A 16,822-nucleotide genomic window follows, 5' to 3' on the forward strand; every position below is an offset into this window, starting at 1 on the left:
TTTGTTTTTTCCCAGTTGAACTCATCTTCCTTTTCTATTGATAGCAGGTGCACCGTATTTATGTTTCTTACCTCCTCCTCTTCAAACCACTTATCTAGGAGATTCCTGTTCCATGTATATGATTTTCTAAGATTAGGTCACTTACCCACACTGGTCTTGGCTCCTCTGGACACACTGAGTCATCTTTGAAATATACTCTTTTTCCTCCTGCCCAAGTTGAATTTAGAATGGTGATAGATTTTGCATCTCCTATTGTTTTTCCTATCCCACTTGCCAAAATTTTGACACTCTTCATAATACTTCTTCATAATATTTATTATTATTATTATTATTATTATTATTATTATTATTATTATTATTATTATTATTATTATTATTATTATTATTATTATATTATTATATTATTATTATTATTATTATTATTTTATTATATTATTATTATTATTATTATTATTATTATTATTATTATTATTATTATTATTATTATTATTATTATTATTATTATTATTATTATTATTATAGTTCAGTTCAATTCTATTCATTCCACTTCAATCCAAAAGAACGAGGCTTTATTATATATGTCGTTTGACCTTCATTAATAAAATTTGTCTTTCAAAAAATAGATGTAATCGTATCAGGTTAGTATCATAAACAAGTTATTCATGTCATTTTAGTTACCTAAAACGATTAATAATCTCGTAATCCACTAATTTCAAATTGAGTTCGATTACATAAACTCAAAAAATAAAAATAAAAATAAAAAATTGAATCCGATTACATATCAGGTTGTATCAACTTTCTCAATCTCTAGACCTAGTTATTGGATAGGGTAGCTAAATGATTAAAGGGTTAGGGTCAAATTTAAAGGGCTTTTATTAGATAGGGCTTTATTGAATAGGGTCATTATTGAACATGACCATTATAGGGTCAATACAGAAACTCAGTAATTTTGAAAAATAAAATAAGTTTTGTAAAAGCAATTATATATTCGGATTCAAATTCATTTAAACTCACTTTTGACTCTTTTTGTTCCTTGTTTTATTGTTCATTTGTCGGCCCGTCCATTATCAAACCGTCGTCGACCTACTATCCATTTGATCCGACCCACTACCGACACTTTATGAGATGACCCTCTTATTATCCGACTTGCTTCTGACCCACACTAATCCAAATCCAATCCATCTAATAACGAGGTCTACCCACTTCAATCCATGAGGAGCCACATTTGCCCAATGTTCAATGAACTTTCTAGAGCAAAGAAACGGACAAACGGTCCTCTAGCGCGTGGTTAGCTGCAAAGCAATATAGATCTTCCATCTTTCAGCAGTGTGGGGACCACTAAGCAGGGCCCATAAACGTTTAATATAACTAGGAAGTAGGTCCACCGAACTTTTATTAATACACATAGTTTGAATTCCAACAACATAAAAACCCACAACAAAACCCATTTTTACCAACTGCTCATCTCATCTTCTTCGTTTACTTTCCCACAAAATAAAATTGAAAATCCAGAAGAAACAATGGCTGATAAGAAAGTGAATCCGATAGGTAACGCAATGGGTTTGCTTCGTATCCGTGTTATACGTGGCATTAATCTGGCCGTTCGTGATGTTAAGAGCAGTGATCCTTATGTCATCGTGCGTCTAGGAAAACAGGTTCTTTTTTTTATACTTATTGTTTTGACTTTTCATCTCTTTTTTTCTATATATATGTCTCTGATTTTTCATCTTCATATGGTTGGGGTAAAATGATTTTTTTTTTTATAAAATGGGGAAAAAGGTGGGAAAAATGGTGTGTATGAGTGTAGGAGTATTCATTTTTAGCTCTTATAATTTGTTTAAATCAGCTTGTCTTTATGCTCAATTTGTTTGGCAGCTAGAAAATTTTCCATATCTAACTTAATTGTTACATCTTTTATTATTAATTTATTATTATTTTATTATCTACCATAGTACTCTAGAAACTATATTAATTGGGATATGCTCCATTGATAATTTGATTCCCTTGTAAAAAAAAGCAGATATCTACTGTTGAGTCTGTTGACTGAAATTATACTAAGTATAAAAAAAAACGGAAGTCCGTTAATTTGAGCTTTTATGTACAACTTATGCCGGGTTAACTTCAATTAAATACCACCTAATTTAATTACAGCTAAACAACGGAAGCGGATGTTACGCTCATAATTATACGACCTTTTGTTTTATTTGAGGTTAGACCTGTTAAATTCGTTGGTTGGGTCTGGTCGGTGCCAATTAATTTCGAGTTTTATATGTTGATCTGATCAATGTTGGACCAAACAGTTTCGAGTTGGGTCCCTTGTAAGTACAGTCGTCATGACCGAGAGTTGGGTCACTTTTTGGGAGGTAAATTAGTAGTTTGTCTTGGGCGATGTTGGATCACTATAATAGATAAATATGTTATTTATAAGGGTTTTTCGTCCCAAACTACCTTTAACTTTTATGTTTTTGCGAGAAACTACCTTATAAAAAAATTGTTGTCCCAAACTACCTTACTTTTACCATTTTGTTGTTGACAACTACCTTAGGCCGATTTTCGACGTTGACTTTTGTTTTTTCCGCTTTTTTATTGTCACATTATATCACTTGACCTCTTCAAACCCTTTTTTTAATTTCCCCCAACCTAATTTCCTCATTTTCCGGTGTGCGCGCGCTCTCTCCCTCATATCTATGTGACACTTTGTACCACCAATCCACCATTAAATTCCTCTTCTACTTAAACTAAAATTGAAACAATCACCCTCCTCAATTCCCACAAGGGTAATTTTGTTTTTCCCACAATTTTGAACTGAAAAAACAAAAGTCAATGCCGGAAACCGGCATAAGGTAGCTGTCAACAACAAAATTGTAAAGTAAGGTAGTTTAGGACAACAATTTTTTTATAAGGTAGTTTATCGCAAAAACTTGAAAGTTAAAGGTAGTTTGGGACAAAAAATCCTATTTATAAATTTCATTATGTTTTTGTTGCGCTAAGTATTTTTTTTTTGTCTTGTAAGAAATTGAAAAAGTGACGTGATAAGTAAAAACATCTTGAATGTTTGAGTTTGCAAATAATAGTTTGAAAGAAATCGAGGTAAGAAGATATGTATTTAGTAGCACTGACGGATTTTGAAAGATTTGCTAACATAACATATTAACATATACTTCCTCTGTTTAGAAATAGTTGCATCATTTTTATTTTGTGTACTATTCACATCTTACACTTAGATTGTCTTTGGTGATTTATATTTTAGGAAAAACATAGTCATGTGGGGTCTTGTTAGATTTATCTCGGTGTAAATTTTTTTAAAATAAACTTTTTATAATTTTTACTTATTGATAATTAAAGATATTAATGGTTGAAATCATACATCGGCATGCGTAAAAGTTAGAAATGGTGCAACTATTTCTAAACTGAGGAAGTATGAAAGTATAAAACTATAAGAACCTATGAATATTGAATCCAATGTAAAAATATAAGTTAAACTAAAATATCAGAATAAAATAAATATAAAAATGTTAAAATCACAGATACAATGAATCGAAAAAGATAAAAACCAAAATTCAGAATTACAGTTCTTATTTGCTTTTAAAAGAGACACAAAGCTAGAGTTGCTACTTTGCTTTAACAGAGATTCAGAGTTGCAGATGCAAAATTTTCCCTTTTGGTTTTCGCTTTCGAGGTTTTCTGATTTTCAACTTGCAAAGGTTGGGATTTTGGGAAACGTTTAGAACAGGAATCTGATATTCTAAATTCTGATGCTGTGTAACTATTTTTGTATGCTGGGTTTTGAGATCTTCCCCCATGAAGATCCGCCATTGTTTAATAGTCTCTTGTTAGTATCGTAATATAAGTGTTAGAAATCTAGATATTTGTTTGAGTCTTTTTACTTTAATATATTTAAAAGACTTTATCATATCTTACTTGCAACATTAGACAATAAAGTTATAGTGTTTTGCTAGCTAAGAGCCTGTTCTCCCCAGCTTATTTTCAGTTCAATTCAGTTCAATTCAATTCAATTCAGTTTAGTTCAATTCAATTCAGTTCAGTTCAGATCAGTTCAGATCAGTTCAGTTCAGTTCAGCTCAGTTCAGCTCTAGACAATACTTTTACTCTCACATATCACAGTTCAGTTAAGTTCAGTTAAGTTCAATTCAGTTCAATTCAATTCAGTTCAGATCACTTCAGTTCAGATCAGTTCAGTTCAGATATTTGTCTAATACTTGTTACTTTGAAATATTTCAAAGATCAAGTATTAGACAATAAACTAAAGACTCGAATTGGGGTTTGATTCCACTACTTTGAAATTATAAGATATTAATCTTCTATTAAACTAAGTATTACTTGATTTATTTTAGACAAATTAGAAAATCATCGAATAGTAGATGCGAACAATTGTTCAAATCAAGTCCCCCTCCTACCCAAAAAAGAAAGCGTATAACAATGATAGCAAGTGGTTATGGAAGTGGGTGTTCTATAAAGAGGAGCATACTATAAACCTCTAAGGTTTCTGCAACAAAAGTCAAAATTTATTAGGTGTATATTCAAATAAGTATGAATATATATAGTTAGATTATATTTTGTCTATATATATAAACACTTTCGGAATTTTATTTAAAAAAAAAAAGAAAAACCACAATTTTGTATGTAGATCGCTCCCCTTTGGCCCTTGAGCTCAGGGTTTCGATCCTTACCCCCAACATTATGCTGGGGTATTTCCTTAGCACGATATGCATGCCTGATCAGTCAATGTGTTGGTGTTTCCTACAGACTAGTAGCCTTGTAGGGGTTAGTCCTTGATAGTCCTTCAACTAGAAAATGGTAAATGGCATGATTTGACTCCAACGCCTCAGGAAAATTTTCTTTACTGGGTAATGATAGACAAAACTTTGTTTACGTATTGGGTAAGGATGGCAACGGGTCGGACTTGGATCGGATTATGCATAATCCGACTTCGACCCTACAAGAAGTTGGATTTTAAATATGAGTCTGACTGTGACATCTGACTCCGAAAATCCGAATCCGATCCGAATTAAAATTCAAACATCCGACTTAAAATCCGAACATCCGACCCCGAATCCGATCCGGCTTATTTTTTGCCCATTTCTTATGATAGAATAGTCTTCTATAATACAATAATCTAATCATTATAATTTATTTTAATTAATCATCTGAAAATCTTATATAGTACAAATAATCTAAATATTACTATCATTTTTAACAATCATTTCTTCAATGAGAAAATCATATACAATATAATTGGCTGAAAGTCGAAGTCAGTTTATACATAAATAATACATTAACATAAATAAGAAAAAAGGATTGATTGACTCAAAGTCGGAGTTGTATTATTTTATGAGATCCGACTCCGACCCTCCTCCAACTCAGAGTCGGAATTTTTAAATGGAGTCGGATTACTTTTTTGTCGGAGTTGATTCGGATTTTTTCCTTGGGATCAGAGCAAACTAGGGTGGAATTCGGACTAGATTGTCATTCCTAGTATTGGGTAATCTACTCACTAGAAATCGACTTTAATAATTTAGTAAAGTCAAACTCACCAAAATTAATTTTATGTTGATTGTTACTTGCAATGGATTGTCCATCCAATGGGAATCAATCTATTGTAACGACATCTTGTAACTTGTTGTTTTAAAATTGTCATTCTTTTCCTCAATTTAAAGTCTTCAATAATTTTGAGTCCAGCTAATGACCTAATACTTAGGCCAATTAATAGGGGCCAAATGTCAATAATGTATTTACCCAATTCGAACTACATTAAAACTTGGTTTACCCATTGGGTTGCTCGGTTTACCCACTACTAATAGAATTCATGTGTGGTAGAATCTAATTCACTACTAACAATTATTTTTTAATGTCCTACTAGGAGTAAGTAATCTACCTAATGAGTAGATGTAGTTTTGTCCACTCTTATTAAATTTATAATTCTACTGAACTTTATAGAAAGTTTAGTAATATATTGTTGTGCAAAAATATTTTTGTATTGCAATGGTAGAAAAGATTATTAGTATGAACTCTTTTATTGTGATATATCTCAATTTCATATTAAAACTTGTGTCCTGGTTATTTAATTCTTGTTTCAGAAACTAAAGACTCGTATCATCAAGAAGTCTCTTAATCCGGAATGGAATGAAGATCTGACTCTGTGTGTTATGGATCCAAATGAACCTGTTAGACTTGTAAGTGTATTAATTTTCGAAGTCGTCATATATGATATTGAAATTCATTATATTCCCACCATTTCGAAAAATTTGCTGCATTTACTTGTTAGTTTGTCCAAAGATCTATTCTGGTCCAAATTTTGCTCTTAGGATATGTTTGGTTAGGTGCAAAATATATCAATGAAAACTAGATTGAATTTTCTATGTTGGTTACAAGGAAAGTAACTATCTTTTGAATCCAATTTTCTTTGTTTGTGTTATAAATCCTTTAATAGAGCGAGATAAGGTATGGCTTCCCTTGCTCTATTAGGAGAAGTAATTTTCTATCCCTGAAAAATGAAGTTCGGCTCGTATTTTCCTATATTTGATATGGTCCAAATAGAACATAGAAAAGTGGGGGTAAACAGTTTTTTCTTAAAAACACTTGTAATTTGTGTTCACCGCTGCACCATAATCAGCAACGATCACTAGGGGTGAGCTCAACCGGGTACCCGGTAGAATTTCATAGTCCCGGACCCAGACCCGGACCCGCACCCAGTGGGTATTAAAAATCTGGAATTGGAATTGGTCAAACCGGGTCCTAATTTTTGGACCCAGACCCGGATCCGGTGGGTACCAGGTCCAGAACTGGATACCCAGTTGTAAATTTAACAACATACTAAGATGTGCCAATTGAGCTATAAAATATTTTAAAAAAATTAAATGGGCCTAAAGGCCTACTAAGTACTAACTTTTTACTTAACAACTATTATCCTATTAACAATTCTATATGAGTACATGAAAAAAACCAATTCAAAGTACCGGGTACCCGGACCTAGACCCGCTCCAACCGGGTACCAAGAACTGGAACCGGTCAAACTGGGTACCCACCAGGTATTGGGTCCGAAAAAATTCTACCCAAAATTGAAACCGGATGCAACTGGGTCTAATTTTTTGGACCCAGACCCAGACCCAGTTGGACCGGGACCGGATTCGGACCCGGAGGGTCCATACCGGGTCCGAGTCTAGGTCTGGGTACCCGGAATTTCTGCTCACCCCTAACGATCACACCTTTTCCACTCTGCATTTTTACTCTCATTAAAATGGTGTTAAACATCCCGTAGAGGGAGTATGAAATACGCAAAGTTAATGTAATTCTTACTTGCCTTTCCCCCCAAAGTCATGGATTTATTTTCTCGAGTTCTAGAAATTTTTAGACAAAGTCTTCTCCCACCAAATAATCTGGACTTGGTACTCCCTCCGCTTTTATTTATTTGCTACATTTGCTTTACACAATAATTTAGGAGATGTCATTTTCATTCTTTTTTTAGTGTACTTTTTAACTCTTTTAACATTAAATAGGGTGAGAAAAGGGAAAAAGTCGTACTTTTTGGTGGGCCAAGTCTCCTAATAAGAAAATGTAGCAAATAAAAAAAAAACAACTCTTTTTGAAAAATGTAGCAAATAAATAAAAGTAGAGGGATACTATTTATACATGTAAAGTCTTTTTCCCCAGTACTTCAATTTGATAATTGTCGTGAGCACGATAGACAACTTTTCTATTTTAATCGTGGACTGTTTTTTCTTGGGTCCTAAAGTTTCTGTCTATATCGGCTTATAAAATAATTGAGGAGTAATGAAGGTGGAAAAGTTACAAAGAAATAAAGTAATTGATAAAAAAAAAGGGGGGTTCACAAATAAATGTCGAATAGCCATTATATGAGCTTTTACGCCTTTATTTCAGAGTGATTATGAAAATCCATTATATGAGCGGAAAGCCAGCAAGAAAGAAAACATAATGAAGAAAACGAGATTATATAACTTGCCTTCGTCTTCTCGATAATATTGGATCTGATTCTACCCCCTAAGGTAGCATCAATTTGTATGATAAATTGGTAGTTCTCTAAGATTAGTTTACTTAATTGTTAGTGTTGTTTCGTGTTATGTGGCCGTAGGTAACTAAGGGAGAGATTTGCAGATTGTAAACAAAAGTAAGGTATCAGAATATTGGAAAAAGAAAATCCACTTCATTATCAAGAAGGCGTAAAACACTACGGACACACAGTAGAATAAGTCAATAAGACACAACAAAGCCAACACCTGTCTAATATTAGTAAAACCATCCCTACAACAAGGGACTCTACCCCAGCCTTAACAAACTAATAACCCAAGTGCACGAACAATTTCAATTGCAGGTTTGTCATCGAAGTTGCTAATATTTCAGATGAGGCTAATCACAATGACACTCATGTACTCGAAGCTCTTCGTTCACTCTAGGGTTATAGTCTTGTTCTATTTAAGCTGGGGTGGAGCGGCATTTTATGGGGGTGATTTTACTAATATCTTAGCAACTGTTTGCTTTGTTATGATTCTTTTTACTTGTTCTCTCTAATGTTCTGCACCTTGTTGATAATGAAGATGGATTGCCTATTTCAAATGTTCTAAATGTTTCCTGGTATGATTTCTTAGTTTCGTTTGTCATTTGTAGCTTTGGAAATAATCAGTCTAGCATCTTACTTTGGTACCTACGGCCACATAACAGATTCGGTCAGAGCCGCTTTGATTAGACTGTCAAGAGTTTGATCAGTTTGAACCCATGAAGTATAAAATGGATTGAGAATCATTGTTTTGCGATCATAAACAATGCTGCCTAATTATTGAACTTAGCTCCAAAAACTCAGTTTTCCATACAAATTGTTGCAGAGTTTGATAACTTGCCTTCAACTTTTCAATAACATTTTATCTGACTTGTCGATAGGAATGAAGACTTGACTCTCTGTATTATGGATCCGATTTGATCTATTAAGAAATGGAGGAAATACTATCAAAAAAGTCCATGGAAATCATTTATTCTAAAATATTCATTTTTTCGGCAATATCGAAAATTTTTCTTGAAGGGAACAATAAATAACACTGCACACTATCGTTCTAATGAATGCAGTATAGAACATCTTTCTAATTCATGTAATGACGCTTGCACATAGTATTTGAGCTGACTCTTCCTATTATTTATCTCCATGTCAAATCAGTTTGTTTATGACCATGACACATTCTCGCTGGATGACAAAATGGGAGATGCAGAGTTTGATATGAGACCATTCTTAGATGCAGTAAAGTCGAACTCACAGGGCGCTCCAGATGGAACTGTTATCAGAAAACTGATACCAGACAGGCAAAACTGCATTGCGGAGGAGAGTTGCATTGTCTGGAAGGATGGCAAAGTCACTCAGAACATGTTCTTACGACTCCGCAATGTTGAATGTGGTGAAATTGAGCTCCAGTTGCAGTGGATCGATCTTCCTAGCTCTCGAGGTGCATAATCATTGTTGCATGGTCCGTGATCTCCTTGTACATAACAAATTGCTGTCCTATTGACTTAGCGTAATGTGGTATTTGGACTATCTAGATCTCATGAATGTGGGTGTTTGGAATTGAGGATGCATAAAAGAATAGTTATCTTTGTAGCTGATTAAGTTTTGTAAGTGAGACTTCCAATATTATATGGCGAGTACATGTTGTTATATAAACGGTGTACTCCCTCTTGTGTCTGCTAATCAAACTCTTAATCTTCAGCTTATGACACTGATGAATCATGAATAAGGTACCTTATTGCTGTAAGAGTTCTAAAACAAAAAAGAAACTAAAGAGTTCATCTTTTAGGTTTCTTAAACTAGTATTTTCGCCCGGGTAATGCCCTAGATCAGTTATAATTGTCAAATGTATTATTATTCATAAATTTCTTAATTGATATCATTAGTTTTTCGTAATATTCTGTCTAGTGCGAGATTAGGAAAGCACGCTATGACATGATAAGTTGTTCAAAAAAACTTCTAAAGAATTGGGATAAAAGTAATAATTTTATAGAAATGTGGGTAAGATAATGTTATTTAATAAAACGGTTTAAGATCAAAAATTTGTGTACATGCTTTTATAATTACATATAATTATAGGACTTTAATTTATTATGTTTTACTTTGAAACATTAAGCATTGATATTGTAGTTGATTAGTGGCTAAACTCTCACATTTCATTTCAAAGGTCATGTGTTCCAATTCTATTAACTGTGCGTATATTTGTATAGATGACAATGAGGTAAAAAGATTAGTTTTTAAAATGATTAGTTGTGTTCGGGAATATTTATAATAAAATTTTAAGTTCTTACAATGAAGGAAATTGATAACTTGAAAGTCTCGATGTTTCAAAATCAAGTTATTAAAATTCTAGAAAATCCTTTTAAGATTCTTATTGCAACCAAATTTGTCAAAATAATTCATCAAATTGATTAACTCATTTTGCTAATCATCTCTTTTATCAGTTTCAACATTTTATTAGTTTCAGCTATTATCTTTTCTGGCTTAGCTCATTTTCAACTAGTATTGCCTAACAGAGGTATGGGTAGTAATTAGTTGTACTTTTTTTCGATCAAAATCATTTATTTTGTTACGCTATGGATATTGGAAAGTTGATTTTTGTTCGTATTCCTTTCATTGGGGTAGAAAATATGACTTACAACCATTATAAATCTTTTGTGGTACAAGAAAACCATTTCAATAAATCAAAATATTTTAAATATTACTTTAATGTTTTGTCAATTCTAAAATTCCACTATTATTATAGGGTAGTGTAGGCGTGATTGTATTCCGCCTACGCGGTGTGAGCGTATATTTGACTATTTCATTGTTAAGGTTTTATTAAAATAAATTTCGAAGTCGCCAACAAGTCTTTAAAGGAAGACTCATAAACCTAATTGGATATGTGGGAAACTGTGATTTTATTAAAATACGTTTCGAAGTCGCAAACAAGTCTTTAAAGGAAGACTCATAAACCTAATTAATATGTGGGAAACTGTAGGGCCATCTTAGGGACTTATCCAATGTAGTTTTTCCTGCCCTGACTCTATAGATAGTCAATACACTGAAAATTGATTTCGAGGGTGAGAGTACGAACACGGTGAGGAACCATATCTTCCATTGGTGCCTTGGGGGCCTCTACTTATTACGCTTCACAACAAGTTTTATGCAAAAGAACAACCACATTATATTTTTCATGCACCCTAAAAAGATTAGTCTACGTTGGTTCAATAAACACATAAAAGACTCCTTTTTAGGGACAAGTCATTAAACAATCAATTTACAAGGTACCTAGCAGGTTATCCATATTATCTGATTTAGTTAGAACTGTTCCTTAGGTCTTGATTAGTAATAATAACATGTAGATGATAAAAAAAATCATGCATCGAACAATCATAATAACATGAATATTATGTATACAAAATAAGAGAAAAAGGTTATAATGTACAATAATGACGTTTATTTATTAGTATCTACATCATGACAAGAAATTGTTAGTAACTTCAAGGAAATATAAATAAAAGAATTATTCAAGGGACCTCAAGAGTAGACCTATGCGGATTAGGTCTAAGGGCGTAACGACCTTCGAACGGATAAATTTTGAAGCCAAAAGATCAATTAGAGCAGGAACAAATCTGTCTTTGATTGTGTTTAGTGTGTTGGTATAGTATGTGGAAGTACAAGACTATAAGCACGAAAATATTCGTAAAGCTAAAGTGTATGAGAAATAATCTTGAAAAAGTGTCCTTTGATTCGTGAAATCAAGGACTATTTATAGGGAAAACGAAACTTCGCACAAAGCGCCTGCTACGCCAGGCGCAAGAGCCTGCATAATGCACAATCACACGTGTCAGACACATGTTTGTGCACCTGACGTGACATGACTCTCATCTACAACATACACGTGGCACCGTCTTGGAAAAAAGATAAGAATAAATAAAGTATATGTGTCGCATAAAGTGGTGTACTACATGCAAAAGTCTGTGTGACATATAGATCCACGTGTCAGGGGCAGATTGACGCACTTGACACATATCAACTAATGTGTTGGGCGCACGTTAGAGGTGGGCATGGGTCGGGCCAGCACGCGGGTCGGTCTGGCCCGACCTGGTTTGGGCCCGGCCCGGTCTGTTGTCCGCTACGTGGGCCGCGGGCCAGTCATGGTCAAGAAATTTTATTTAGGCCCACACCGGCACGAGCCTACCTAGATGGCCCATGGGCCGAACGCCCCTTTCCTATGTTTTCAGGCCCGCAGTAGGCATGAGCCCGACCCGCGGTCCCGTGGGCTTGGGCTAGGTCATGGACAAAATATAGAAATTTCAGGCTCGCCATCTCCCTAAACCCGCAGGCCTAGCCCGTGAACAGGCCCGGCTCGTCCCATGCCCAGGTCTAGCGCACGTGGTGCGCCAAGCGCACTGCATGCGTCCAACATATTTTGTTAACCTTTTTGTTAAACGCGTTTTTGATGATCTATTTTATCCCTTAAAAATCGGATATTCAATATTAAATATTAAAAATCTGATTTCACTTAAAAAGGCGGTATGTTTCATTATCGGAACCTTGAATGGGGAGACACAATTATGTGTCTAAAGAAGCCCCCAATTTGATTGAGGTTTGTAAAACCGAAAGTGAAAGCATACTTGTCGTGACAGAGTATGATTCTAGACACTCTGAAATCCAAATCACTCTTTAATGCCGGTTCCTACCAAACAAGCAAAAGTTTTAGAGCAAACATATGTGACACATATTTACAAAATTATCATAAATTTGCAAAAATGAAATGATATATGTAAAAATAGTATCATGAGTTATTCTAGTCCGGCTCATGTCGAGGTAGAGCTGCATTTCGCTCCAGAGTTGTGCTTATAGAGCTATCTGGTCCAACTCATATCGGCGTAGAGCTGTATCCCACTCTAAGGCTGACTTATAGAGCTATTATGGTCTGGCTCATATCGGGGTAGAGTTGCATCCCACTCGAAGGATGTGCTTATAGAGCTATTCTTGTCCGGTTCATATTGGGGTAGAGTTGCATCCCGCTCCAGGGTTGTGCTTATAGAGCTATTATGGTTCGACTCATCTTAGGATAGAGTTGCATTCTGCTCCAGGACTGTGCTTATAGAGTTATTTTGGTCTGGCTCATGTCGGGGTAGAGCTGCATCCCACTCCAGGGTTGTGCTTATTTTGACTGAAGGCTAGCACTGGATTTGACCGTTGTTGTTGTCTTTAGAAACATGAACCATATTAACGCTGGATTTTCCGTTGTATCGGTTCGTAATGGTCCGCAGACCTAGCACTGTATTTAGCGCTGTTAATACTCCTGAGTACTTGTTGCCTCTTGAGCAATTTATATCCGCACATCTTGGCGGAATATAACTCGTATAGATTTGTTCAATGTTGGATACTTGTAATATAATGCAAAGAAAACACAGATATGAAGACAAACAATTAGGGCACATGCATATGTCCTGTGATGTGGGTGCTAGTGAATGGGTAGGAGATGACTTGACCTCTAAAGAGTGACCTCTAATCCTCGATACTTTAAGGTGCTAACGTGTGTGCATATGGTGTGTGTGCATGTGCGCGACTCTATGACTGATGCTAGGATCCGATGGCTAAGGACGAAGGATGCAATGCTTGACACAGTGCTTGGATGATGCAGATATGTAATGCAAATGCAGAGATATGATGCTAATGTAGATGATATGGTGCTTTATCGGTGTGGAAGCTCAAATTTCTTTCAGGATATAGTTTTCGAAAGAGAAGAAATGGAAAGCCCCCAAAGATGATCCATATAAGTTATGTTTGATTTAAAATGCGTTGTAGTTGTTATGGGAGGAGTCTATAAAACAGTAAGGATTTCGTATTATTTTCTCGTATCGTTACGAAGCCCACAATCTTTTGTATCGACTCATAATGAAGTACTTATCGAGGTACACATGAAGCCTATGAAAGAGGAGAAATAAGAATCCCCCAAGGATGATCTACTCAGTTAATAGATTATGGTGGATTTGAATTATGTTATATATGAGTCTTTGTAATGCTTTAGTTGTATATGACTCAATTTTTGTATGCCAAGGGGATAAGTGAGGCACAAATAGGTCCAATCTTGTAGTAGTGTGGGTTTAAAACCCACAATTTCATGTATGAACTCGTAATGAAGTCCTCATGACAATAGGCCTAGACTTGGAGCCTATGATTTTCCGTGTGGATCAGTCATGAAGCCCCCGGTAAGATGGAGTTGATGAAGTATCCAACTTCATTGCTTGATTTTGAAGATATATCGTCATGCTCAATGGAAGTTTCAATCAAAAATTCCATATAGGATTCCTAAGGTCAAAAAGACAAGAAAGACCACAGAAAGGAACACTCGAAGATGTTGCTACAACTCTTTTGTTGTATAATCCCTTTGCTAAGAAATAAAGCTTTCATATCTCCTTCTGTCAAATCAGAAGCATTATTTGATCTTATAGCTTTGACTTTCAATTCAAACCGAGTCTCCACATATTGCAAAAACTGAGTCATAATAGAAACATAATCTTTTTTATTCTTTAGAAAATGAGTTCATGTCATTCTAGTGTAATCATCTACTATTATAAGAAACTGTGTACAATCAAAATGATCAGGAGTAGCATATGGTCCCCATATATCCAAATATAACAATTCAAATGGCTTTTTAGTCTTAATAGAACTAACAAGAAATGAAGATCTTGTTTGTTTAGCTAAAGGACAAACACTACAAAAACTTTTAGCTATACACCCTTTGACATTAAGACCCTTAGCACTCTTGATTTTTCCAAATGAGAGGTGTCCCATTCTCAAATGCCATAATTTGGCTTCTTCAATCTCAGTGGAGTTGACAGGCTAAAGTCGTATCACCTTATCAAAAGTAATCCTAAGTCCTCTAACAAATAGTAGTCAGGGAAGTAGGGTCGAATCCACAGAGAAACAGTGTTCTTTTCCTAATTGTTAATCAAATCTAGAATATAGGAACGAGTGTTTGTGAATAATTATACTAAACTAGACTATAACTATATCAAGAATTATCAAGAATAAAAGGTCTAGGGCATAGGTTCACCAATGATCAATATTTCGGGATGAAACACAAAAATCAACAATTAATAATGCAATTAAATAGATTGATTCGCTCTCTCAAGTCTAAATCAATCATAGAACGGTATTAACAGGCTCTCGCAATTTATTAATACCAACTCTACCTATTGAAACTAGCCTTAATATCAAGTTTATACCTCTCGACGCATAACCTAATATTGCACCACTATAACAATCAAATCTGGCCAAATTGAATTGAATAGACGTAAAAACATTTAATAGGAATCAACATGCATTAATAAAAATCAATACTTTAATAAACATCCCTTCCTAATTGATCATGGATCCCCCTAAACCCTAGAAATAAACTACTCAATCATAATTGGGGAAAACATATTCATAAATAAATAAACAAACATGAATTAATAATAAAGGATTGAATAGGAATAAGAAGAGGAAAGAAATAATACCAATTGTAGAACCAATCTTGCAAAAATCAAAGCTTCTATTGAAAATTCAATGTAATTGGGGAAAAAGCAAAACTAGGGTTCTTCACTAATTGAGAGAAAAAAAAGTTCTAATCTTTAATGAATTAATGATGGAAAAAACAAAATAGAAAATAAGATAGGAAATAATAATATTCCCTTGAGTCTTTATACCTTTCTATTTCCTAAAACAACTAGAAAAATAGAGTCTAATTCGTCAAAAGATAAAGCCTTATTCGACTAGGAAACCCGGGATAACCCGCGGCCGCGGGTTTTCGGGCTGCTAAACAGTGTCAACTTGCAAAGACCATATCTCCCAAACTATAGGTCGTATCGGGGCGTGTAATATACCGTTGGAAAGCTCTTCAAGTCTAGTTCCCAACCCCACTGGGATCACTAAATTACGATCTCTGGATAATGAGTTATGATCAAAAGAGTGCACATGACTCAATTTCCATACTTCTTTTAACATGTTTCCGCTATGTTTGAGTTGCAATCCGACTCGAAGATGCCCTTTGGACTTCTCATTTGACTTAGCTCCTTCCTAGATGCTTCTCATGCTTAAGCTTGTCCAATAATATACCAATTGTGTTCTCAATACCTGAAAACTATCAAAAACACCAAAAACACACACATGAGTGATATCTTCTCAACTTAAGTAACTAATATGCAATTATTGACTAAGAATGCAACTAAATGATCCTAAAATGCAACCTAAATGCATCATGAAATGCCTATATTAATATGACTCATCAAACTCCCCCAAGGTAAACTGTTGCTTGTCCTCAAGCAATCAAACAATAGACACGGGAAGAAAATGATAACCTACAATATGGGACTAAAACAGGGTCAAGCACACAATCCAAAACACGGGAGATATCAATCCTACATGAACCAAGCATCGAGTATCAATGAAACAAAGCCGCATAGCACGTCATGTGACCAATCATCTCGACAATCTTACCACAAACCCTTTCCCCCAAGCTGGACTTAACAAAACTTGACAGACCTCACTATAGGTATGTGAACTAATACTCTCTTGTGTTTAGGGCGAAATTCAATGACACTCAACGATCCCAACCTATATATATCAACTCAGAAGAAGCAATACTCTTTAACTTTGACCTTTTGACTCACCTTCAATACGAAAAATGCAACACACAAAGATCAAGAGGACTTTCAAGGGTTGTAATGAGGCTAGGGTTAAGGGTATGGATCATATTTTGGGAAATGTGGTGGAAAAGCCAAGAAGGGGAGCAAATATCAATGTAAAGCCGGCCTA

The 16,822-nt window shown here is 34.7% G+C and overlaps 1 protein-coding gene across 1 annotated transcript; it reads left to right on the forward strand.

The window, feature by feature from the left end:
- The first annotated feature begins 1,396 nt into the window (after positions 1-1,396).
- On the forward strand, positions 1,397-9,732 carry LOC104887243 (GTPase activating protein 1). The gene is made up of 3 exons (XM_010671841.4): positions 1,397-1,655; positions 6,099-6,194; positions 9,185-9,732. Exons 1-3 carry the CDS (start codon positions 1,521-1,523, stop codon positions 9,473-9,475), a joined length of 522 nt encoding a protein of 173 aa, XP_010670143.1. The 5' UTR covers positions 1,397-1,520; the 3' UTR covers positions 9,476-9,732.
- The last annotated feature ends 7,090 nt before the right edge of the window (positions 9,733-16,822 follow it).

This window comes from Beta vulgaris, chromosome 2 (genome assembly GCF_026745355.1).
Source record: "Beta vulgaris subsp. vulgaris cultivar EL10 chromosome 2, EL10.2, whole genome shotgun sequence".
NCBI classification, from domain to species: Eukaryota; Viridiplantae; Streptophyta; class Magnoliopsida; order Caryophyllales; family Amaranthaceae; genus Beta; species Beta vulgaris.